The sequence below is a fragment of the Solanum verrucosum genome, unplaced genomic scaffold, assembly GCF_900185275.1.
Source record: "Solanum verrucosum unplaced genomic scaffold, falcon-dt-bn FXZP01000235.1, whole genome shotgun sequence".
In the NCBI taxonomy this organism is placed as follows: Eukaryota; Viridiplantae; Streptophyta; class Magnoliopsida; order Solanales; family Solanaceae; genus Solanum; species Solanum verrucosum.
In genome coordinates, this window is record NW_026019948.1 from 3,117,204 (window position 1) to 3,143,852 (window position 26,649).

At 29.6% G+C, this 26,649-nt stretch overlaps 3 protein-coding genes across 5 annotated transcripts in view; 2 read left to right on the top strand and 1 right to left on the bottom strand.

Moving 5' to 3' along the window:
* Positions 1-26,649, bottom strand: part of LOC125812605 (protein OSB2, chloroplastic-like) — a 129,893-nt gene that overhangs the window by 76,918 nt on the left and 26,326 nt on the right. The gene's annotated exons all lie outside the window — the stretch shown is intronic.
* On the top strand, positions 3,967-9,997 carry LOC125812703 (putative uridine kinase C227.14). The gene is made up of 7 exons (XM_049492191.1): positions 3,967-4,039; positions 5,972-6,049; positions 7,299-7,491; positions 8,901-8,931; positions 9,043-9,101; positions 9,293-9,366; positions 9,907-9,997. Exons 2-7 carry the CDS (start codon positions 5,976-5,978, stop codon positions 9,995-9,997), a joined length of 522 nt encoding a protein of 173 aa, XP_049348148.1. The 5' UTR covers positions 3,967-4,039; positions 5,972-5,975.
* Positions 3,967-26,649, top strand: part of LOC125812646 (ATP-dependent kinase-like protein notR') — a 35,934-nt gene continuing 13,251 nt past the window's right edge. Inside the window, exon 1 of one of the 3 annotated variants that reach the window (XM_049492141.1) lies at positions 3,967-4,039. The gene's annotated coding sequence lies outside the window, so the exon portion shown is untranslated. Of the gene's footprint in view, positions 4,040-5,390; positions 5,416-5,835; positions 5,881-26,649 lie in introns of those variants that run through there. The other 2 variants (XM_049492148.1, XM_049492156.1) reach the window with 2 other exon arrangements.

Sequence of the window (26,649 nt, forward strand, 5' to 3'; positions counted from 1 at the left end):
TATATAGACTTGATACAATTGTATTCGTTGATATAACTTGATACAATTGTACTCGTTGATATAATTTGATACAATTGAATTTGTTGATACAATCGATACATAGTGAATATGAAATAAATAGGTACACTTGATACAATTATATTTATTGATACAAATCAATTGTATTTGTGATATAACCTAATACAGCAAATACTACATTTATTTATCCCTCTCACCTCTTTCTCCTAAATCTCGTTTGCCTCTCTCCTCACTCTCCCAACTCACTCACATTCCCCCTCCTCTAACATGTAACTATGAATCGTAATTAAGCAGAATATAACTATAGATCTCTAATTAAGTCCAAACTATAACCATTTTTAAAGTTTCTCTATTAAAAATAACATATATATTGCATAATTTTTAAAATAAATAAAAAATGTTTGTAAAAACACCCTCCACAAACATGATGAAAAATATGTGAAAAAGGTTTGAGGGATAACAACACATTTAACATCATTAAAAATCTTTGCATTACTAAAACCATGAATTTCCATACATAATTATACATACCTTAATATCAACTTAGTTATACATAAGTAGAAAAAGGTGTACGAAATAAAAGACTAGTAATACACAAAGTTAATGCATATATATATATATATATATATATATTATTTTTTAATTATTTTTTTCTAATGCGCTCTACCGAACGACCGCTTCAAGGGACAACTTGTGCTAGATTTAAGTACCTTTTGTGATGACCTGCCAAGTCATCATACCACTTAGACGCTACATGACATATTTGTCCATTTGGAAGACTTAAATAGGAAATATACTAAGGTACCGTTTGACCACAAATATATTTGGAAAATTTTTGAAAACTAGTGTTTGACCATATAATTGTCATTACTTGGCAAATATATTTCGAAAACATCCCAAGTTTCCAAGTTCTAGAAAAAACTAGATTTGGGCCAAATTTTAGTATTTGAGAATTTTTAAGAATTTAAAGATTACCCCAAGTTTTATATTTTATAAAATACATCATCTAGTAATCCCAATTAATATCTATTTACAACCAATTACTCCATTAAAAAGAATAATTTATTTTTAATAGGTTATAATTTACCCTCAATCAGTGACACGTTTAAGTATGTGATTATTGTACTGCTCTTGCCTATATTGTTGTCTTTGTTGTTGTTAATCGTCATGAATTATGTTATAAGATTTTTTTAATGAAACATGTTCATTATAAATGACAAAACAAACTTATTAATTTTTTTAGAACTTATGGATATAAATCATATTTGTTTTTGAAAAATATTAATATTTCTCCCAAAATCTATGACCAAACATATGGTGAAACTTCACCCAAAACTTCATTCAAACATGACTTCCCAAAAATATTTGAAAATTTGTGGTCAAACGCTATCTAACTATTAGTGGAATATTCTAGAGAAATAGTGAGATTTTTCATGGTAGAATCCTAGAATTTCATAGATTTGCATTGAAGATCCTTGAAATAGTTTAAATTTAGTTTTCTAGAAATTAAAAGAGATTTATTTGTAATTATGTAGAGATTTGTATAATAATAATTATTTGCTTATTAGATCTTAGTTGAGTAGTATAAATAGATGAACATTCATTTGTAAAGACATCAAACAAATAATTCAAGTTATATCTAATACAAATCTTTCTTGCAATTCTTTTGTAATTTTTCTACAATTCTCTTAGCAATTTCTAATGACATAACAAAATCACGAGCGAGTTGTCAAAAATTGCATGTGTGTTTAGTTGAAAACTAAGGACACGACAATGTGGTATCAGAGCTAGGTTACTACTAAAGAAATGAAAAATGACAGAGAAATCAATGTTGCTAATACCCAAATCACCAGAATTTTGCTGGCAAAATGGGCTATAACAAAAAAGAAAAGAAAAAGGAATGATATATGCCAACAAGAGTCAGGAGATGTTGCTTGAGATTAAATGCTTACATTCCACTAAGGCGAACGAAGATGATGTGGAGGTCCTACCTGAAGACGTATCGCTCAAATAGACAGCGAGTTATGTAAGTTAATGTGGACATGAACGTTATCAATAGGGGTGGGAGTTTGGTTCTTCGGTTCGGTTTTATCAAATTTTGATTCGGTTTTTCGGTTTTAGAAAAGTGTGCACCGTATTCCAAACCAAACTAATTCGGTTCAATTTTTTCTACTTCAGTTCGGTTTAGTTCGGTGTTTTTAAATCAATTTTTTGGTGCGAATGAAAAATAAAATGAGGAAAAAAATCAAAGAATAAGATACTTAAAATTTTAAAACTATGTTAATAAATAATGTGTCACGCCATGGAACACTTAGGGCTAACTAAAATACTATATTTGTCTTTGTTAAGAACATTGTGCCTCCAACTACTTCTCGAGTAAAACAAAGACAAAGACGAGTTCATTTACATAATGTACATTGATAAAAATATGTTTCGGTTCCTCTTGGGATTAATATTTGAAGTTAACTATTAAATTGTACATTTGATGCTACTTTGATTTGTTCATGAATGATTTATTTGTTAGTTGACTTTTTATTTTTAGTTAAGAAAATGTCAATATATATATATTATTTTTTAAAATTTTAATTTTTTAAAAATAAAGTTTGGTTCTTCGGTGCACCGCAGTTTTGAGACCTTTACACTGAACACCGAACCGAAAAATCGAAGAACCGAATTAGTTTGGTTCGGTTTGATTTTTTGGTTTTTCGATATTTATGCCCAACCCTAGTCATCAAGATATTTAATGTAGAATTTTACAATATTTATATTTTTAAGAAAGAGTTAGTTTTAAGGATAAAATGAGAAAAACTTCATTAATTCTATCTTGATTTTATAAATCGACAAGTAAATTAAAATAAATATTTTAGTATTGCGGACATGTAATATATAAAATAGAGAAAGTAATGATTAAAATTAATATAATAAAATTATTATTTTATTTATTATTTTCTTAAAAGTGTGTCAAATCAAATTGAACAAGTAAAGGAGCAAAAGTGAACACTTTTGGTAAATATGAAGGATCTAAGTGGTGACGTACATAGTTAATGAATTATTACTGATTTACCCAAAAACATAAGGGATATATTTGTCGTGAAAATGAAAATTTGCGACTGTTCTAATGGAGTCTTCATCGTTTCCGGCGAGCTTCACGAAACTCCGATATCCATTTTCAGGTTTTTTAGTATTTAAATTTACTCTATAATTACTATCGATTAATAATAATTCAACAAAAATCATAGAGTTCAACTGTTGCACTCTTGATTCCGTTTATTGATGAATTTCCGTTTGGTGAATAATTTTTGTTGTAATTATTGTATATTTAACATTTAAATTTTCGATTATGGAAATGTATGCAATCGCAGTGAACAATACAAATAAGTAATTGAAAGAATAAAATGATTTCGATGCCAATTTCGCCTTTTATGTTGCCAATTGTGGTGAAGTCAGAAATTCCGCTAAAGATGTTCAAAATCTAATATATATGTGTGCGTAAAAAGTAATACTTAGACCTATATATACACAGTATATTTTCAGTGAAAGGTGTTCGACTGACTATTATTTTATCTGGGGTTTGGTTTGGCGTTGCTTTGCAAAGCTCAAATAGGTGGCGTTTGAACATTATATTAAGTATTCTTTCAAAGATCATAGCTTACAACAATAATTTGGGCTTTGCAGAGACATTGCTGAGTAAAAGAGAAAACTTTCCTGTGTGGATTAAGTGTTATACATCTCCTTCATCCACGAAGAATGCTGCTGGAACTTTACTTTATCAAGCTGGATTTCGTACTCAGAAGTGGAGCCTTTTGCAGGTTCAGATTCTATAGCTAGCTTGACTTGTATAAAACTGAGGAGATTCACATAAAGACATTTTTGTTTTCAGATGATTAGACCTGGATATTTGTCTATGACTATCTCGTTTTTATAATAATTGATGAATGGAGTGCAGTTTGCAAATGTAATTCATATATCTTTTTCAGGTTTCATGTAGCCGAGAGAGAGATATTCCTGTCATAGAAGCTGGGTATGCTGGCTATCCCAAACCACATAACAAATATTTTGAGCTTTACAGTTTCATCTATTTCTGTTATGCCGTACCCTCATGCCTTCTTTTGTTTCTGCCCTGGGATTGCTTGTTGACATTTATTGCTTTTTCAGTCTCATGTTGCTCCTATTATCTCTACCAGCCTACAATACTGTCGTAGTAGGATCATACTGCTTGCAAGATTTTATATCGTAAACTCCGAGTCAATTATTAAGAGCATTTACTGGGTGTGAGGCGTGAGCAAGTGTTTTTCTTTAGTTTTTTTATTATCAGTCATTTTTGTACTATTGATATATACATATTCTTCTGTAAGGCTTCATTTAAGCAACCAAAAGAGACCCCCAACTTGTAAGAGACATGACCAAGTGAGTTATGTATCATCTCAACATGTTTTCTATTGTTTCTGGTGTTTGAAGATAATTGAAAGAAGGTTGAAATTTGAATAGCTTCTGCTATGAATAGACACTGCAAAAGTCCTAGCTGCTTTTAATGACTGTGGCTCTATATACATCAATTTATAGCATTCATTTTCTTGTTAAATGAGTGAAGAACTGAAGATAGGACCTTGACTCATTTCTTTACTCAAGTGTGATTGTATTTATTTTCTTCTAAATTGGAAAGGGCCATATGCACTTCTCTGGCCGTATTCCTAGTTGTGCAAGTCAAGTTATTAGCACGAGCAGACTTTGTAGGGACCTCTTCCTAACTAACTGTCTGATTATATGGACTGAAATTCTCAATATAATTCATATGAAAACTAGACCCTCTCTCTTTCTAGACTCTTTCTAGAATTACTGACTGACTTGGCTGCAGTGGGTTTGCCAATTCTATACCAACTACGTTTGACTGGCATTGTTCCTGAGGCATTTGAGTGGAAAGAACTTCCCAATGTTGTGGGACTCATCCATGTTCAATATTTGGTCAACAGTATGGAGACCATGCTGCTCTACTTCATGTTTTTGGTAGGCCTAGTGTTCATTCATTTAGTTCCGAATAGGCCTACGGCAATTAGAGATGTAGGACTTCCTTAGATATAGGACAAATCACTCTAGTTAACTTATGGTGGATTTTGCAGCAATTACTTAAAGCTTGCAAAGTAGGACAAGAAATTGGTATGCTTCAAGTTCCTTGGAGATGAAATACCAATACCAATATTACGACGCAAGCAGTTACTGAGCTTGTGGACTACTTTGTTGTTTTTATGTAGATTGATCAAGTTAAATCATGGGAGTTTATATTGCTAGCACAATGGTCTAATGCTGGAATGTGAAATGCAGGAAAGTTAAAAAAGACTTGAAGAGGACAAAAAATCATTTGGAGTGATAGAGGACGAGAACTAGGATTGAAAAATGATGGTATAGATTGATACGAGCTCTACCTGTCTGTAAGATTTTCTTTGTATAATACATGGGCTACATCTTTAGATGAGGCCACTTCCTTTTGTGTTGACACTTAATATTAGTTGATTGTTTTTTGTTTGCTGTATTTTCATTTCTCTTGGCTTGGTCATGCCTAATCCTATTCTCTGATTTCTTCCATAGTGGGCTCTTGTGTGCTACCTTTTCTCTCATGAATAAGACTTTTTATTACTTAAAAAGATATAGCTCAACTCCGAAAACAAATCTGTGTCTGACTGGAACGACAAAATCAATCTAGACTGAATATGTCATGTTTGTTCTTCTATAGATAGTAGATACCTCCTTTTCTACATATAGCTATTTCATAAGCTATCAATGCATTTCCTGCATAAATGCTAAAAGATAAAGCCTGTGCAGTTGCATGTCTCGCTCGGCATGAGAAAATTTGTCTTTGTGAAATGGGTAAAGTTGAGCTTTGTCCACCTTATACAACTGTGATATTTTTTATTAATTTGTATTTATATGTTTGACTTCATATTTGTGTACCTTGTAGGTGCATGGATAACATATATGATGCTTTGGCCGAACACCTTGTTCCAACTGCAGCAGCAACATCAAGCCCTAATTTCAAGTAAGCTATCATTTTGTAAATCTGTTAGATGCTATTTACATGTAGCTTTTCAAGATAACCATGGTTTATCTTGAATTACTTCCTAACCTTAAGGCCTTACTAAATACTGACTGGAACCTGGAAAAGGGAAAATGAAGGAAAGAAGAAATGATTCCTTTAAGTTTTTGCTATTTCTAGTCTGCCTCTACCATCTGGCTGGTTATCTGAATGAGATGTATAACAATATAGAGGACTAATATGTCATGTGCCATAAAGAAAAGGAAAAATGAGACGACAGATCCTCCGAGAGGGGGAATAAAGGAAGAAGAAAGAAGAAGATACCCCAAGAAGCGACAACCAGAATGTATATGTCTCGATTATCCGTGTAAATATGTTAATAATAGAGAGTGAATATACATAAAACATCATAGTCACTAAGGGGTTTCTTGGTAGAGTCTATTAGAAAATATAATGCATACATTAACTTTGTGTATTACTAGTACCTTGTTTGGTACACTTTCTCAATCTATGTAAGCATTAGTTATACTCTCTTTGGTAAAAAAATGTGTATAACTAATGGATTGAAATCCATGGTATTAGTAATGCAATGGGTTCTAATGCTTGCATTAGCATGGTTAAAGACACATTTGTCGATCAAAACCTTTTTCACATCCCTTCTATCATATTTGTGGAGGGTATTTTTGTAAACATATTTATTTTATAAATTATGCATTGCATGTTTTTTTTAATACACCAAATCAAACACTGCATAAGAAATAATCTCAGCATAACTAATACAAGCATTACTAGTACACCATAATCAACTTTATTCTTATACACCCTACCAAATGACCCCTAAATCAGTTGATGAGTCAGTTGCCATAATAATAAAAATAAGCATGTTTTTCAAAATTAGAAGTTGAGCCTACATCAATAATATAAAACACATCTCTGAAATGTAAAATAACATGCTTTGAATAATTTAAATGAGTAGAATTGTGTATCTTAATTTAGTGATTGTGATGTTTATGGCTACAAACATCTACTCATTGACTCAAACATGCATTTTTTTCCTTTTATGTATATTAACTATCATTTTCTTTATATTGGTATTATTATTTACTTCTATCATCTCCGATATTCTCCCATTGCTTGTGCTTCATGACTTTTTTAACTACAAACTGCTATTATTATCAAAACACACTACTAATTGGTATGTTGACTAATTCCATGAGGTGCCTTAAGGAGAACAACATGCCTATTTATGCAGGCATATTGTTGGTCTTGCTGGTCCTCCCGGTGCTGGAAATAGCACTGTCGTATCTGAAGTAGCTAAGAGAGTCAATAAGTTATGGCCCCAAAAGTCTCCTTCCTTTGATTCTCAAGTTGAGCCTCTAGAAGTTGCCATTGTTCTTCCAATGGATGGATTCCACCTTTATCGTCATCAGCTTGATGCAATGGAGGTAGAATTTCATATGATTTCTTATTATATGTGTTGCTTCATTTGACTGTAAGGTTGGGCACCGTATCGGAATGGGACCATCGGATCGAAACGAACCGGTACCGGACCGGAACGGGATGGTTTGATCGGGTTGTTGACCGGTACTGGAATGAACCGGATCGGAATTACCGGGATGGAGGCTCAGTTCCGTCCCATCCCACTATATATTGGGATAGAACCGGGACGGACCGGAATGGAACGGAACGGAACGGGATGGGATAAACGGGACGGCACATATAGCTATTTCAAAACATAATTATTTTTTTTGAGTTATTTTGAATTACGAAAATATGAATGTTTTTTTTATTTTTCTAAGTTATATTAGTTTATAGTATTTAAGTTCTAAAATTTATAATAATTTTACTTAAGTTTATTTTAAAGATATTTTTTTTAATTTTTACGTATATAAGTTTGTAAGCTAAGTTTAATAAAGTTTTTTTTTTTTTAGTTTTTGAGCTTATGCAGTTATGTTATAAGTTTTAAAGATTTGAATCTTTTGAAGTTTATAAGTTATTAAGTTATACTTATAACTTGTAAGTTAAATAACTCAAGTTTGTAATTTTAAAAAATTAAATAAACAAAAAAGAAATGCTAATAAAAGTAAATAATGAAAAAAATATTATTTTTTATTTTAATTAAAAATGATTTACCGGGACCGGAACGGAACCGGAATGAACCGGTACCGGTATACCGGTACCAAATCATGATACCGTTTCGTTCCGTGTACCGGTTCAATGTATCCCATCCCGTCCCGAATACTACCGGACCGGAATGGTACCGGAACGGTACCAGTACAACCCGTTCTGGTGCCTAGCCTTATTTGACTGCTTCTTTAGTTTTTGGCCAAAACATTTGAAAATCTACTTAAAATGGACAAAGACTTATTGTTTGATGTGCGTTGTTAGCTGGTTTTGAGTAATGGACAGAGGACAAACGTTGAGTTAGTATTTGAACAAGAGATGAAAGAGTAATATACAAAAACAACAGAGGAGCTGCATATAAAATACTTTTTTTGTTTTGATAACCGTGGTGTCCGGGCCAGCTTGATAGCTGTCACCTTCCACCAGCAACAAGTACCCTAGTAACTTTGTCTATTAAGGCCAGAATAGATGAGAAGGAATCACCTGGTATGTTAGTGTTTTTGTCTCTGCTGAGATTTGAACTTGAGACCTCATGGTGCTCAACCAACTCCATTGACCACTAGGCCACGCCTTTGGATGCTATAAAATATTTTTTTCAACCTTTTTCTTTTGAATTACAGAATTATAAGTGAAACTTTGTACATATATTGTGGTTGGAGCATGTGTTTAGCAGATTTCATTAGAACTTTGTTACAGTTCCAACAATCTAACTAGTCGGCCTGTTTTATAGGATCCAGAGAAAGCACATGCGAGAAGGGGTGGTAAGTTCTCTTTTTTCGCAGCAAATAGATAATATGTTTGTACACAGTTTAAGCATTAATTTCTGGTTTAACTTATATTTCTCTCTCTATAATTTTTTTATGTTGAATCAGCTCCATGGACGTTTGACCCCAATTTACTACTAGAATGCCTTAAGACTCTTAAAGATCAGGTGAGTGAATATTCACCTCTGATTACTTGCACTTACTTCCATGAATGATTTTTTTTAGCCTTTTGAGTTAATCTCGTGTGGGCTTGAACTTTAATGTTTCATCTAGAGAAGAGGTTGTTATTCTGCTTGCATCTACCTTGCTCTGTTCATGTAGTGAAAATTCTAAGATCTGGTAATCTTTCTTCTGCAAGGGATCAGTGTACTGTCCATCTTTTGACCATGGTGTAGGAGATCCTATAGAAGATGATATCGTTGTGAACCTTCAGTAAGTTTATAACTAGTTTGGATGCTATTTTCTGTCTTTGATTGCACCCTATAAAATTCTAAATGTGTCTCAATCGTGTGTGTTCAGTTCACTATTTTGAGGGGAAATTGATGAATGGATGAATGAACAAAGAATATAAGTTTTATCAGTTCATTTCTTTGAATTTAGTTGATGCTCTATGTAATGGTTAGAAGTAAATTGAAGAATACGTTATGAAACTGTGAAAGCTGGCCGCTGGGTAATGTTTTACATATGCAGGCCTGCTGAGGTGTCTTGTCATTAGAAGTGTTTGCTCAATCAGTGTTCTCACTATGATCGTGCTACTTCTGTTAAAGTTTTTCTTCATACTTGTGGGCACTGGATAACTAAAATTATTAATACCTCTCTCATAGGTGTCTGCCGATATTTCAATAATTTGATTGGATAATTAAATAAGTTTCTAAAGACACATAAGGAATAGACAAATGTTAAAGTTCTTTTGTCTATTGCTAACGTTGCCTCGTCCATTTTTAAAAAAAAAATTCATAGTGAGTTTTGCAGACACAAAATAGTGATAGTTGAAGGTAATTATTTGCTACTTGGAGATGGTGCTTGGAAGGAGGTATCATCCATGTTTGATGAGAAGTGGTAAGATAATCTTTCTGATCCATGTTTTTCTTTTGACAATAGGGAAAAAATCCTTGTGAATTCCCTTGAAATCACCATAATATACTAAACTGAATGCTGAGGGATAACTGAGTTTTTCTGCAAGTGAAAGTTGAGTTTGCATCAGTCTAGCAAAAAATATGTCATTGTGTCAAAATTACTTTAGTGGATCCCTTTTAAAAAATAATTATTTATTTTAAATATACTCTTAAATTATTACAATTTATAACAACTTCTTTAATTTCTCTCTTTTCTCTGTCTCGCTCTTTCTCCCTTCCTTTCTTTCTTTCTTTCTTTTTTTTCTTTCTGTTGTTCCTTCTCCCTTCCTTTTTTTTTGTTGCTCTTTCTCCCTCTCTTACTATTGCTCTTTTTTCTTTTCTTTCGTAGAGTAGTCAATGAAATTAGACTGAATAAAACTTGTATCAATAATTAATTAGACAAGTAATTTAATCGTAACAAATAAAGAGACATAAGAAACTGCAAAATAAATTAAACTTGAATTTAAAATGTATTACAAACATATTAAAGTTGAATTATTAGAAGAGAATCAAACATGAATGCAAAATGTAGTAAACAAAAGAGCATTCTTTGATCGAGCATTCTTTGATCTGCATGTAAACTGAAAAAACTTGTATCAATAATGAATTAAACAAGTAATTCAATCGTAACAAATCAACCAATTAACTGCAAAATGAATTAAACTTGTATTTAAAAGTGTATTACACAAATATTAAAGTTGAGTCAGAAGAGAGAATTAAGCATGAATAAAAACACGTAACTAATGAAAGACAAGACAATGATCTATTTAGTAAATTAAACTTGTATCAATAATGAATTAAACAAGTATCCAATAGTAACAAATAAATCAAAAAACTGCAAAATGAATTAAATTTGCATTAAAATTGTATTACACAGTATTAAAGTTGAATAAGAAGAGAGATTAAGAATAAATGGAAAATGTAACTAACAAAAGACAAGACAATGATCTCTAGAATTAATTAAACTTGTATCAATAATGAATTAAAGAAGTATCCAATAGTAACAAATAGATCCAAAAACTGCGAAATGAATTAAATTTGCATTAAAATTGTATTACATAGTATTAAAGTTGAATTAAAAGAGAGAATTAAGAATGAATGAAAAACGTAACTAACGAAAGACATGGCAATGATCTATACTGAATTAAACTTATAAGTTATATCAATAATGAATTAAATAAGTATCTAATAGTAACAAATAAATAAAAAAACTTCAAAATGAATTAAATTTGAATTAAAATTGTATTACACAATATTAAAGTTGAATTAGAAGAGAGAATTATGAATGAATTCAAAACGTAACTAACGAAAGACAAGACAATGATCTATAAACTGAATTAAACATATATCATTATTCGTAAATAAAACATGTATTATACGTATCTTATAAATTATTTTGAATTATATAAGAAGATGATATATTTGAAATATGTATTATAAATGTATTGTTCATGATTTTAATTCAATTTTAATACAATTATGAAATAGATCTAATTCAATTTTAATACAGTTGCAAAACAATTCCAAAATCTTCGTCTTCTTCAAGTTTTAATTTGAAATTTCTCATAAAATCAATGCTAAAGTTAATGAATCTCCCTTAAATTAAGATATAAACTCCAAAATGTTATTTTCAATAATATGGAAGAACAACTTATACAAACGCATCACACTTTCGTAAAATTTAAATAATGAATTCAAAGCTTGAAGCTTTTTAATGGTCATCAATGGCTTGCTGCTGCAATTTTAGAGATTTGAAATCTCAATTTGCACACACGATTTTGTACAATTTTTGGTTCTTTGTATTCTTCTCCTCGTGATATTTTTGGTGTAAATCGTGCAACATGGGTATAAATCGATTTGAAGAGATGAATATTTAAAGATAGTTATTTGAATTAAAAAATTTAAGAAGAAGAAGAAGAAAAAAAAAAGGAGAAATCATATGTAGAGAAAGAGACGAATAAATAGGAAAGAAAATGAGTCCGAAGTTGTACAATTTTAATTCCATGAAACTGATAGATTTAGTTAAACAGAAATTATAGTCATAAATGGTAAATATTTTCTCAATATAGCATATCTAAGTGATTTACCCATTTTTATTTTAATGAGTGTAGTGCTCGCATCATGTGCTATATTATAATGTGAGGGAAAGAAAAATTAATTTTTTTTCCATCTTTGTTCTTAGTCTTACTAATTTTTTTCACCTAAAAAATCTTTGTCCTAAGCTTTTTATTTTATTTTCACCTTTTGACCAGATACGAAGAAGTATGAAAATATAAATAAAATCTATAATTTTTTGGGTTTTAAATTAAAGATATTCCAAATCTATCAAGGTGTTTATTTGGAATCATTTTCTATTATTTTAAGGAGTTTGTTTTCAATCAAACAATATTTTCTTCATACCGAATACGCCCCTAAACACGAGCTTCTCGACTTATATCTAACTTGCTTTTTTAGTCATGTTATGCCAAATTGAATCTCTCATCATCATTTGATAGCATGCTAATTAAGATAATGAATATTGAACTAAGTGTTGTGTCGTAATTTAACTATTTCTAGAAAAATCACTTTTTGAAATGTTCTAAGTATAAAACAATTTGAAAAAAATACTTAGAAAAGAGTCGCCACTTAATTTTTTTAAGAAATTAAGAAAACTTATAATTTTCAAAGATTTAAACAGAAAAAATCATTTGAAAATACCAAAGAAGATTCGGGGTTCAATTTACACTTCGAGAAGGGTTTAAGCATTCGAAGTACCCACTAACATGCGGTTGACCTGCGACTTGACTAAAATATATTTAACTATTTTTAGAAAAATAACGATTTAACATAAAATAAAAACTTACAATATTTGATTAACTTTGAGAAAAAATAGTTAAATAAATGACACATTTTTTATTTTTTTTTAGAAAAGGGATTCAAAATGAAATATTTGACTGGAAATATAAGTGATTAGAATATTAATAAAACTATATTAATTAGAATTTATTTAATTCATTTTAAAATAACTTGAACCAATTTAATACATTAAAGCATGAAAATCATTTTAAATTAATTGAAGAAAAAAAGTTTTGACTAACCTTCTTGAGAAAATGACTAAGTAAGTATTTATAATAATATTTTACATTATTAGATTAACTTTGAGAAAATAGTTAAACAAAGAGCGATTTTTATTTTTTAAGAAAAATGGGACCTTAATTGAAACATTTGAATTAGAGACAAGTAATAAGAATTTTAACGAAACTAAATTAGTTGGTTTTTATTTGAGTCATTTTTTGGTTTATGAAAACTATTTTAAACTAATAAAAATAAAATTAAAAAAAAAAAATTTGACTAAAGATTATAAATGAAAATACAAGAGTTAATAAAATAAGATTTGTTAGAAACAAAACAACACAGAGAAATGGTATAAAATTAGAGTTAAACAACAAACAATAAATAATCACAATTAAATAATTAAAGAGTAAGGGAGAAATTGAATTTGGGCCCCCTTTTGGGCCAATTTCGTTGGTATTTTTTGGGGTTTAACCAAAACCCGTTTTTGTATACATTTTCTGTATATCGGCATGTATATCAGCCTTTTTCGTGTATTTCCTGCTTTCGAACACTTGTATTTCACCTCATCTCTTTATTTTCACATTTTTTACCTGTATATAAGTGTATACTGAATGTGTACAGCTGTATACATCTTGTATACAATCCCCTTTTGGGCTTTTGGGACTTATAACATGCTCTCACCCTGTATATCTGCCTCCCCACGATCCACATAAACAGGGGTTGACTCAAAAAATAGGGAAAGCATTGGGTTTCAACCCAAACTCAAAATACAAGGCAAAGAGGAGTTCGAAGAACTCGATCCGAGGGAATTTATGCAAAGAAAACAAGATGAAACGATTAGGACGGAGAAATGGATCATAACAACTCACCATAATAACAAAGGGAAAAGAAAATGAAATAAATGTAAGTACATGACGGCAAAGCGCAAATCCTAAATTCACAAATGTAAATAATCATTGTAACTTGCTTTTATTATTATTATTTATTTCCTTCTCTCTTTCTATTTATATATAATAAAAAAAAAGATAAAAATCTGGGCATAATTAATTGGAAATTAATTGAAGTGCCAACAAAGTTCCCACTACAAACAAAAGAGGGCAGAAAACTTAAATGAGATTACACAGTAATAGCAACCAATAATGAAGTCACAGGGGTATGAACCTTCAACAATTTCAAGCAAACATAGGACATTTTCAAACTTGAAAGTATGATAACTAGCAATAAAAGCAATGCACATATCTATATCCTATATCGACAGAACTTAGGGAAGAACGACGAATCGAATGGAAAATATCATTCAAGTAGAAACATCAACTCAAGCATATGACATAAACCCAAATGGAAAGAAGAGCATGAAATTTATAGTGAAAGAGATACTGCCAGCTAAACCTCAAACTTTTAGCGAAATGAAGAAAGAAACTGAGAATTCCGCCATATATTTTACTAAGGAAACGAAACAAAACTTCAAGTAGCACAACGAAAACATTGGCTTTAATATAATATACACCTAACACATGATGACTAAAATGAGAAAAAAAAATAAAAAAATGAATAACTAAAACAAAGAGGAGAAAACAGATGCTTGAAAACAAAGCAGACTCAACATTCGAAAGCCAATGAAGCAGATGCCGAAATAGGCTTGAGCAGTGAAAATATAAAATTTGCCATGATAAAGTTGAAGGAGCAAAACAATATCCAACAATAAACCAAAGAGATTACTTAAGCATACATGTAGCATATACAAGCTATCAACATTCAAAACCGATTAACGACCACCTAACAACAAAAAACAATGATTCTAAATTATCAAAACACCATAGCAAAGTAAAAAAAATAGTAAAATAAATTGAGGAGTATTATAGGCATTACCTCTTCCTGGGCAGCGACTGGAACGAGAGGGCGAGCTGAGTAGTGATTTCCACACTTTCAAGCGGAGCTTCACCCAATTCTGAAAAGCCTTGAAGGATTCGAGTAAAAGAAGCTGAAGAGTTTTTATGTTCTAGAGGATAAATCGTCCTTCTTTTGATGAAATTCCTCTGTTTTAGAGTAGTAAATTCGTCTCTAAAAAATTTCCTTCCTTTTTTTTTTTTGGATCCAGAACCCCCCTCCCAAACACAACGAGAAAAGGATCTTAAATAGATCGAGAATAGGGTTCATTTTTGGGCAAAATCCGTTTGAATTTTGAATCTCCCCGTTTCTTTTCGAGGCAACAGTAAAAGTAATAAGGGAGTTGTTGTTGCTCTGAAACTCCGAAAAGGGGGAAAACCGGGACGATTGGACGTGAGGATGACATACGTATGGGCGGACACTGTCGCGCCGAGATTTACTGCTGGATTTTCGGGTTTGCCGGGATTTCTTCGTGAAGAAGACGGTATGGGCAGTGGGGTCGTGTACTGTGTGTCCTGTTGTATGTATTGGAACTTGGAAGGGAAAGGGGATGGGGTCGGCTAGGAATTGTTGTTTGGATATGTTGTATGTGTATTTTGAATTGGAATTGTGGGCTGGAATATGGTTGCTGCATTGTTGTTGGGCTGGAAATTATTTGTTGTACAGGAAATTGGGATTGGGCCTTTAGGAAGTGGCCCAAAATTATTCTTAAAAGATGGGATAAGCAATTGACTAAAAATTGTCATTAAATAATGGATTTCAATTATTGCCGAATAGAATTTAATTGGTGAATTTGGCTAAAATTTAAACAAGACGAGTTAATACAAATTAATTAATGAGATTCTTAATCTCAACGAAATAAAAAATAATTAACTTAATTATAAACTAACTAATTCAATTACAAAAGTAATTAGCTCGAAATTATAACTATACTTAAAGTAAATTAAAAAAATATTTAACTAAGATGTAAAATCTTTGTGATGATATTTTCAAATATTTATAAAATAACGTAATGGCAAAAATATACATGTTTATTAATAAAAAATGGTAAAATTACTTTTAAAAAATAACTTGAAAGTATTTTGAATTTCATAAAGCTCATTGATTCAAAATTATAACCATCCCTAATATTTAAAATATAAAAATCTTTTTTGAAACGATTTTCGAATAATCATAAAATATACTAATTATATACATAATTATGTAAAACATATATATTATCTAAAAATTATGAAAAGTGACAAAACTATTTAAAGATCTTGCAAGCTATATTATTATTTTTTTGGAAATTTTATAAAACTAATTATTTTAAATCGTTTGAAATTGGAGAAGCTCGAAATGATTAATTTATATTGTGGTGGGTCAAAATTGGGTGTCAACACCAAGTTTTGAGCTACTATTAGAGTCGTGAGAGTATTCAATAAGATTTCACATAATAAGTCAAGATATAACTTATTTTAGCGCTTTTGGTTTATATTTGCATACGTGGTATGAAATATGTGTTCTTTCCTACGAAGCGCATGTATTTATCTCATAAGATAATGTTGTATAAGTGATATTCAAATACCATATGTATCTTAATTGAGTTTCGTGATCTATTCAATAAAATGTGAATTCACATATGGCCTCTCACAATAGATTAAGTGAAACTTATTTTTACTAGAAAAATACTAAATGACTTTTGTCATTCCTTGTATAATGCTAAAGATTGTAATTCATATGATAATTGTCACATATGATAAATTGCTTGAAATCTCGTCTCATCTCCCATTTACACCAAAGTAATAGAGGTTGTCACATGTGTGAGAAGGCTAACTTCTATTTACCTGACATACTTTTCGCCAACATCAAAAAATACATCTGAAACATTTCATAATATGAATGTACAATAAACACTAATAATAGTAAGAATGTGACAACGCTCAACTACACACCATAGGAATCCATGTGTAGGTGGTCGCTAGTAACATATAACTCAACGTATGAGGTTGGGGTCGAATCCCACAAGTAACAATGTAAAGGCGATTGAAGAAATAAAGAATTACAAGCTAGTAATTTGAATTCGAACAAACAATACAAGTATTTTCGGGAGGGTTTCGGTAACAATTAAGGATATGGGATAAAAAATAGCAAGGACAAAGGCCTCGTCAAGCAAGGATTCCAAGGAGATTTGGAAATGGAAAGTCAATCAACATCTATACGATCCATTGCATGTCAATTGCACACATCTCAATTAATCATGGGTCAAATCAAATATGCCCTGGAACCTCAACTATCTACATATATCCTTCGATCATAGACAAATATATCTAAACTAGCTCTTTCGAACCTAGTTAAGTGGCAAAACACATGATTCAATTATAGGCATTTCAAGGATTTCACTATTTCTAGCTATAATCCATTAAATGAGTAATTACACATTGAATTAGCATCAATCAATCTTTCTCAACCTCAATTAACTATTTCAAGTTAAATCAAAATAAATGGACAAGTCCTAGGAGTGATCTAATCCATCGAGAAATAATTAAAGCAAGAGATTGACTATACAATGAAATCAACAAACCACCAATTGGCTATATTTAACACAAAATCCAAATCACTAATGAACAATTAAGAATGTGGGGTAGAAGATATAAAGGAAAAATGTCTCATCAAGCAAGGAATCAAAGGAGATTTAGAAATGGTAAGTCAATCAACATCTATACAATCCATTGTATATCAATATCATATAATCTCAATTAATCATGGGTTAAATCAAATATGCCTTGAAACCTCAATTATCCACCTATATCCTTCTGTCAAAGACAAATATATCTCAACTAGCTCTTTCAAACCTAGCTAAGCGACAATAAAGATGATCCGAATATAGGCATTGTAATGATTTCACTATTTCAAACTATAATCCTTTAATCGAGTAATTACACCTCAAATTAGTATCAATCAATCTTTCTCAACCTCAATTAACTATTTCAAGCTAAATCAAAGTAAATGAACAAGTCATGGGAGTGATCAATTCCATTAGAAAGCAGGTGAAGCTAGAGATTGACTAGATAATCAAATTAAAGACTCATTTTATATATGAGAAAATATTCAATTAACTACAAAAACACTTCATGAAAATCAACAAACCATCAACTGTTTATCACCAACGCAAAACCTAAATCACTCATGAACAATTTTACCTAGAATTAAGCATTACAAATCAAAGAGTTGAAGAAATGGTGAAAAATCATTACAATCAAAATATTCAATCTTCACGTAATGGTGTTGTTATGAAAACTTACTCTCAAAGCTATGCCCAAATTCAGAATTATGAAAGATTTTCTCAAAATGGCTCTGCATGAGTATAAATTGTTAATTGAGATCAAAATGTGAATTTTCAACATTGTCCTGGACGCTTGGGATTTTCTTCTTCGCGTTCGCAAAAGTTTGACCGCGATCGCAAGGTCAACATTGACCAAGATTTTGCTATCGCGATCGCAAGGTCAACATTGACCAAGATTTTGCTATCGCGACCTCCTTCCACGTGATCCCGATTCATTGTGGACTTGTTGACTGTGATAGCGATAATTGATCACGCGATCGCGATGAAAAACTTGCTGCCGGTTTGATTTTCAATTTTAGTCCCCTTTTTGTGTTGATTTCACTTGATTTTCTCTTTTATTTTTTTCAATCAACTCTATATCTCATTATTCCGCAAAACATGAAGCAAACCACATCAAATGCTTTCATTCTCACTTAAACAAGTTAATAACATAAACTTAAAAACAAGATAGTTGGTAAAAATATTCACTTATCAGAATTTACACAAACATTAAAATAGTAAGTGTATGCAAATCAAATTTATAAAATAATAATCATGAACGTTGTAAAAATTATCAAAAATCAACGACTCTATGTCATATTTCACACGTCCTTGAGATTTTGCATGAATAAAAAACACGTTTCTCTAGAATCTAGTTGAGTAAATGGATTTGCAATCATTTGTGTAGACCGTGATATTTTAGATAAATTCATATAAATTTTGGATTAATCTTTAAAGTTATGATATGTTGATCAAGTCAAATTACTGATTAATAAAGTTGAACTAATATTTAAGTTAAAATTAAATGACTTAAATAAAGTTCAAATTACATTTGAGCTAGTCTGTTAAGTTGAAAAGACGAGTCCAACTCATATTTTTCAAGTCCAAGTTCCTCCAAAATTACCTGAAGACCAAAATATCCCCAAATTATAGCTTAAAACTATATAAAGGCTTAATAAAACCAGATGAAACAAAAGAAACTTGAAGAAGAAGAGAAATACATAGAAAAGAAAACTTTAAGTGGTGATCCACAAGTTTTCTGTATACAAAATGAGTCTTTCATTTCCAAGTTGTGAGTCACGAGTTTACATATCTCCAAGATTGTGACCGGAGCTTGGCTACACATTATTGGTGAAGTTTCAACAAATATTTCGTTGATTAAAAAACAAAGCAAAGTCATTGACTTGACGATCGTGGGGAGAAGATTGTCACGATTGTCAACTCAAGGGCTTTTCTTTGTTTTTGAATCGGTGAAACACTTGTTGAAACTATACCGCGAATGCGAGGCCAAGTTTTAGTCACAATCACAAAGATATGAAAACTTGTGGCACACAACTTCGAGACGAAGACTCCTTTGTATGCGGAATACTTGCAAATCACTAGTGAAGAACAATTTTTCTACGTATTTCTCTTCTTGTTCCTTTGTCTTTTTTTTGGTCTTCAGGTAATTTTAGAGGAGCTTGAGCTTGAAGAACATGCATTGGTCTCATTTTTGTCAACTTAACGGACTAGCCCAAATATATTTTGTACTTTATTTAAGTCATATAATTTTTAATTTCAATAATTCAACGTTATTAATCAATAATTTAACTTGGTCAATATATCATAATTTAACGACTAATCTATAATTTAATATGAATTTATCAATAAAATTTCACTGTCTACAATTTATGCAAATATACTTTACAATTAACTTCTTTGCGTGCAATCATGTCATCATAAAATCAAATTCGTTGTCAATGTATTTGACTTTGCAATAGTATTTAAGATTTTTGATGCTCAAAATAACACCTTAACAGTCACAAAACTATCATTAGTTCAATACTAATTGGAGCAACATCGATACATACTCAAAAATATTTTATGATACAATGAACGTGTCCTAATGACTCACTCTCCTTAAGAATCTATGAAAAATAATTTCTATTTTCTAAGTGAAATTAAACATAATGTTAATTTCTCATTGATTCGTTCTTGAAGACTTATAAAAATTAATTTTTTTTTAGATCTAACTAAATTATTCCTTTGATATATAAGTGTATCTAGAATAAGATATAAATTTTATATTTGATATGCATGTCTTTGTGTATATATCACTTGTAATCAAAGAAATAAGTATATTTATTAAAATATTTGATGACTAAACTTAAGTTCATATTATTTTATATTTAATATATATATTCTTAGATGAACATAGTGAACTTTCAACTTTGGGAATTTATATTTATGTATAATATGTCTGTCAATTTGCTAGAGTTACATTCATGTGTATGCATAAATATTAAACACATGTTCTTTTAGTCTAATTGCAAAACTCTAATTATAGAAACTAGGATACGTGTCCACGCATTGCGCGGACATTTAAAATATAATCATTTTATAATTAAAAATAACTAATAAGAATTATTATTCACTTAGTGATATATTTAAATAATACTCTCTCCGTTCCATATTAGTTGATCATCTTACTAAAAATAGTTGTTCCATATTAGATACATTTAACATATGTTTTATTCGAAATATTTTTTACTATTTATAATAGAAAAAATGATTTGTTGTAAAACTAAACTTAGTTAGTACAAACTCTGTATAAGATCGATTTTCTCAATATGTTTATTAGATATTTTAAATTTTGATTTGAACTATATTAAAAAAGATATGAATTTTCTAAACAAGATAATGGAACTTCATCATAGACTAAAATAACGGAGAAATAATATAGTAATTATACATTACATCATATGATGCCATAGCCATATAAAATTATTAATTCAAAATTAAACCAAACAAAATCCCTCACTCAAATCACATAAAAAAGTCATTCATTATTAATTTTCACATTGTATATAAGTATTACTTCATCAACTAATGTTTTAAAATGGATTATTTATTTTATTATCTAATCTACTTTATATTTTTTCTTCTGGAAAATTTGATAGAGGAAAAGTATAACGTACTCTCTAATTAACTGTGACTATATGTGTTTTTTTCTTTTTTCTTTTTTTTTTGCAAAATACAATTTTGTAATATTTATTTTTAAAAGAATCTTTTAGTTGGTTACTCTTTTTAATTTCTTTTTGGTTAATTTAAGAAACATATATTAAAGAATTTTAAATTATTTTTTGAATTTTAAAATTGTTGAATTTTTGTTAGTATCTTATTATGTTAAAAGAAATACAATTTGTGTTATATAATTGGTTCAATTTACTAATTTTTACTTAATCAGGTTTTAGAGTTTGTGTTTGAGTGGAGTGTAATGGAAAGTTTTAAAACTGTCAATTTAGATTCTCATTTTTATTTAAATATATAATTTAATTATTATTTTTAATTTTTAATATCAAAAAAATCATTCAAATATTTAATTTTTAATTTTTATCTTTATATAAATATTAAAATTTACAATTTGTGTAACATAATTTGTTTTATTTGTGATTTTTTAATTAATCAGATTTTAAGAGTTTGGGTTTTAGTGGGAATGTAATGTGAAGTTTTAAAACTTCCTACTTATATCCCCAGTTTTATTTAAATAATTTTTTTTTTCTTTTGTAAAATCTAAAATGAAAATAAATTATTCTAAATTAATGTGACTCTATTTTTATTTTTTTATAGTTTTCAATTTTAAAAGTAGAAATAACTAAATTAAATCTAAAAGAATTATTTAACAGTAAAATGATGTAAAAATTTTAATTTGATAATAATAAATGATTTTTCACTTTAAGAAGGCGGATAAGATAGTTATTTATCATTTTAATTAAGATACTCATAAATAAGTATATAAAATTATAATTGAAAATATTTTTTGAAATATTGAATTTTTTTTTTTTGAAATATAGATTGAATTCTTATTTTTTGATTTTTTTTATAACACAAACACGATATGTTTTTTTTCATTGCTGACTTTTTTTAGTAATATGTAAATAATGATATAGAAGATATTTGAAATGTATTTAAAATTAAATTAAATATATAATCATCTATGACTTAAAAAATGTCACAATTTGAATTTTTTTTAAAAATGCCAAAAATTTAAATGACCGTAGAAAGTCTGTAAAATAGAAAATAATTTTTAATTATTTAAAAAGATTGTTTTTTGTGGTGCTTACACGTAGGCGCTATCACATCTCCTATTATATATATGTATGTGTGTAGAATTTTTGTAAAAAATTATTCAAATGAAAAAACTATACTTGAACAATTTTAAAATTAAAGCGTGTAACTTTTTTTTTTATAATTTAGATGAACGAATAAAAATAGTAAAGAGATAAGTTGTTGAAATTGACTCAAATCTCATATCCTCCTCCTAATTATAAGTCATGACATTGTTTTTTTAAAAAAATCAATGTAAATTACCATTAACAACCGAAAAATAAATAAACCTAAAGAGCACTCAATCTCCTAATCACCCTCTAAGAAGGGTACTAAGAAAGTTAAGCCTCCTAAACTCTAATAAGACATTGTTGATATCTTATTTAATAAGAGAAATACACAAACACACACACCTAATATTTAATCATTGATAAAATTAACCAATTGCATGCTCTTTCCACATCATATATATGAGGGGACCTGATTAGGCTCTTGACCCCTCGGTTTCTGAGAAATTCGATGATCTCAAAATTTTTCGAGGCCTAATCAGAGTACGACAGGTTAGGGGCATGGATTTTGTCTGAATGGATATCAAACTAATAATAAAGCTAAACACGTTCACAAAAATGAGTATATATTTAATGGTAGATGTCTATGCATAAAATAAGAAAAATTAGGTCGATCGCATTCACACATCAAGCAGTAAAGAAAATGGAAGAAACTTTGAGAAATGAAATGAATGATAATAATTCTATAATTTTTCCCTCCTTGTGGCTTAATTATGTCATTTGTGATTTATGGAGATCGTGGTTTGATTTTCAATGTGATCAAATTTGGTTCGAACAAAATTTTCAGTTTTGAAAGTTTGATCAAAGTCAACATTTTGAATTAACGAGGTCGTCTTTGAGTTCTAGCAGTTTCACTAGATCCGAAGGGTAATTCATGACTTCGTTGGATGGTTTGCAAGCGTACTGAGGCACTCGAGAGTGAATATGGACCCTTGGATAGAATTTGAGTGTTGTTAACTTTGGAGTTGACCACGATCAATATATATTTGATCAAGACGAATTTGAAAAGGTGATTTGATGATTCCAACAGGTTCATGTTGTGTTGTATAATCAATTTGCAGTTTTGATTTATACTAGATTTCTCAATTTGAAAGAGATTTCCCTCGCCAAGAGAATTACAGGAGATTGAGAATTCTTTCCCTTGTACTAGGGTCAGAAATAAATGATGTATCTGTAGCCTCGAGCTACTTGAGGCTTGAGTTACTTGATCTGAGTGGGTAAATAGCCGATGCTGAGGCCGAGCGAGCGTCGAGGCGAGGGCAACCTTTAAAAGCCAAAGAAAATGTTAGGACAACTCTTTTCTTTCTTCTACCAATAAGGGAGAAATGAGTTTTCATTTTCCTCCAAATTGGTTTCCCATATTTCCCAATTTCTCATTCACATCTTGCTTAAACCCAACAAATTTCACTTCCTGAAGTCCTTTGTGGATGGCAATAGAGTGTTAGGATATAACTAAAAGAATTATGTATTTATCTAATTACTGTGATAATAAAACAATCCAATGCTTAAACAACATGATAGTTGAGAAGGAGGCTAATTAATATGCTTGTTTAAACCTTGCAAAGTTAATTTAGAAAGAGATTTAGGTTATTGTGACTCTGACTACTTCAGTGGGTATGGCCATCTGCCTGCATATCTAGCTACTGTCAACTAATATTTCTCTTGTTACAGGTCTAGTATCAGTGACAGACTGACAGCGGCATCAGAATGATATATGCAATGTATTTTCAGAGAAATTATTGAAAACTTCTCCTTGCATGCACTTTGTTGGATTATTCTATAGGTGGCATACAATTGAGTAATTTCTATAGATAGTCATCCATGTTTGAGAAATTATCTAATAATATTACTTTTGTTTGTTTTAGGACTATAATATCACCCAACTTTGCATATTTTCCTCAAAATATACTTGACACAAAAAAACATCTTTATCTCTCCTAATGAATGCCGTGTCATATTATTCTCTTTTTACTAATAATTAAAAGGCAATAAAAACTTTTAAAATCAACCTATATGATATACTCCGTAAAAATAATAATTACATTACGCAAAGTGAACATTTTTAAACAAACTCATGTTTATTTTATGTTATTATGATTAATACTAATTATTTATTCTAAATCATTTTTCAAATCATTCATTCTTTAAGTTCTTAAAGAACATGGAAGGTGAACATTAAAAATAAGTAAAAGTGAACGAAAAAAAAGTGATGTTAGAGAATAATTTTCACATACTCATAAAAAATCAAAAGTATTATATCGACTAACTCTTTTTACGGATTTTTTTCTAGCAACTATTCCCTCTGTCCATTTTTATTTATTCATTACACTATAAATAATCATTCATTTGTTACTTGTTTATTTTAGAAAATCAAGTGATAATTTATTACTTAATTCCTAATTCACTGTTATTATTAATTATAGTCATTTGCCAATGCCTTTTTAAAATATAAAATTTATTATTTTCAAAGATTGATATAGTAAAATTATCTTTATTATTCCTTAAGAGATATGTCAAATTAATATTGAACAAGAAAGATGTAAATATGGACGGAAGGAGTAGAAACTAAATTTCCCAGTTAAAAAAAAGAATAATATGATATGACATTCCTATTAAAGTGTGCACTTTGCATATTCTTTAAGAAATTAATGAATGAATGAATTGAGAAATGATTTTAGAAAAATAATTAATGTTAAATGTAATAATAAAATAAAAAATGTCTATCTCTTAATATGCTAAAGTAAAAAACTAAAAATGATAAATAATCAAGAATTATTCTTTTTTTTTTTTTTTAATGAATATAACATATGAGTTATTTTAAAATGTTAATTTTTTTAATAAAAAATGGATAATGTGACATGGCATCTCAATAGGAGAGAGAATAAAGTTTTTTCTTTGTCAAGTATATTTTGAGGAAAATATGGAAAGTTGGGTGATATTGTAATCCTAAAACAAACATAAATGATATTACTAGGTAATTTCTCAAACATAGGTGACTATCTAGGGAAATTACTCCATACAATTTGGTGCAGCTTAGTTGCCTACTGTGGGATGATTGCTTTGTTTTTCTCTCCTTTTGTTTGAAATTTCTTCGTTTGTACTGAACCGCATACGTGATCCAGATCTAGACAGTCCAACAACTCAGGGAATGCGAAATAGTAAATTTTACCTTATATATCAGAAACTGATTATTAAGCACAGCCGCTTGAAGAAACTCAGCTTAGATGTAAGAATAATCAGTCAGTTTATGAGATATAAGGATTATTCATTTCATTGCTACTGTATCTGATTGAAATTTTCATGCAGTCATTATATCTGAATTGCCCAGACTTTAATGATTTGAACTCTTGTATAAATTATGTCCCTCAATTAGGTTGGTTGCGCGCTCTTTTGAAAATTGAGGTTTTTCTTTCTTTATCTAAACCATAAATTTTATTTAGGAATTTAAGACATGACATGATAATTGTATATAAAATTATGTATTTCAATCATTTTTATGATACAAAGAGAAAGAGAAAGGCATCTTATTTGTCTTTTCTTTGTATTATAGTGGATTTTAGGTAAAAAGCCTAATCATGTAAATCTTCATTGATACAACTGTTTAATGTCAATACAAGTATTGATCCTTCTTAACACAAGGTTAGTATAGTAATTAAGGTGTTTTTGAAATTATGTGTTCTAGTTACATTTTGACTTGTAACTATTGAGATTTCTTAGTGAAAATTCTAACTTCAACGGCCTGAAACGCTATTGATGAGTACAATTTTTTCTAATAGCATATATATTTAAAAAGGGAAAAATGTTCAAATGTCCTTACGAAAAATTGATCTGATATGCACTCCATTAATAGTTGGGTAGTCTCCCCAGTCTCAAATTATGTCATACTCTTTTTTTATTTAAAGTATCATCATCATCATCATCATCGCTAATAAGCATCAAAAGAAGGCAGCTATCAGTCGAGATAAAATTTCATTCAAAATAATCAGGAATGTCACTTGTGAAACTTCTTTTTCTATTTCTATTAGAGAAATCAATTATCTCATTTTTAAGGAACTTTTTTTTAAAGAAAAATATTTTCAAATTTTTTTGACTAATCAAACATGAAAAAATTGAAATCTGAACCGAACATACCTTAAATTGTTTTTTTTTCCTTTTCTTTACCTTAAATTGGTTTGATTTGACGTAGGGGACGAAATAATTT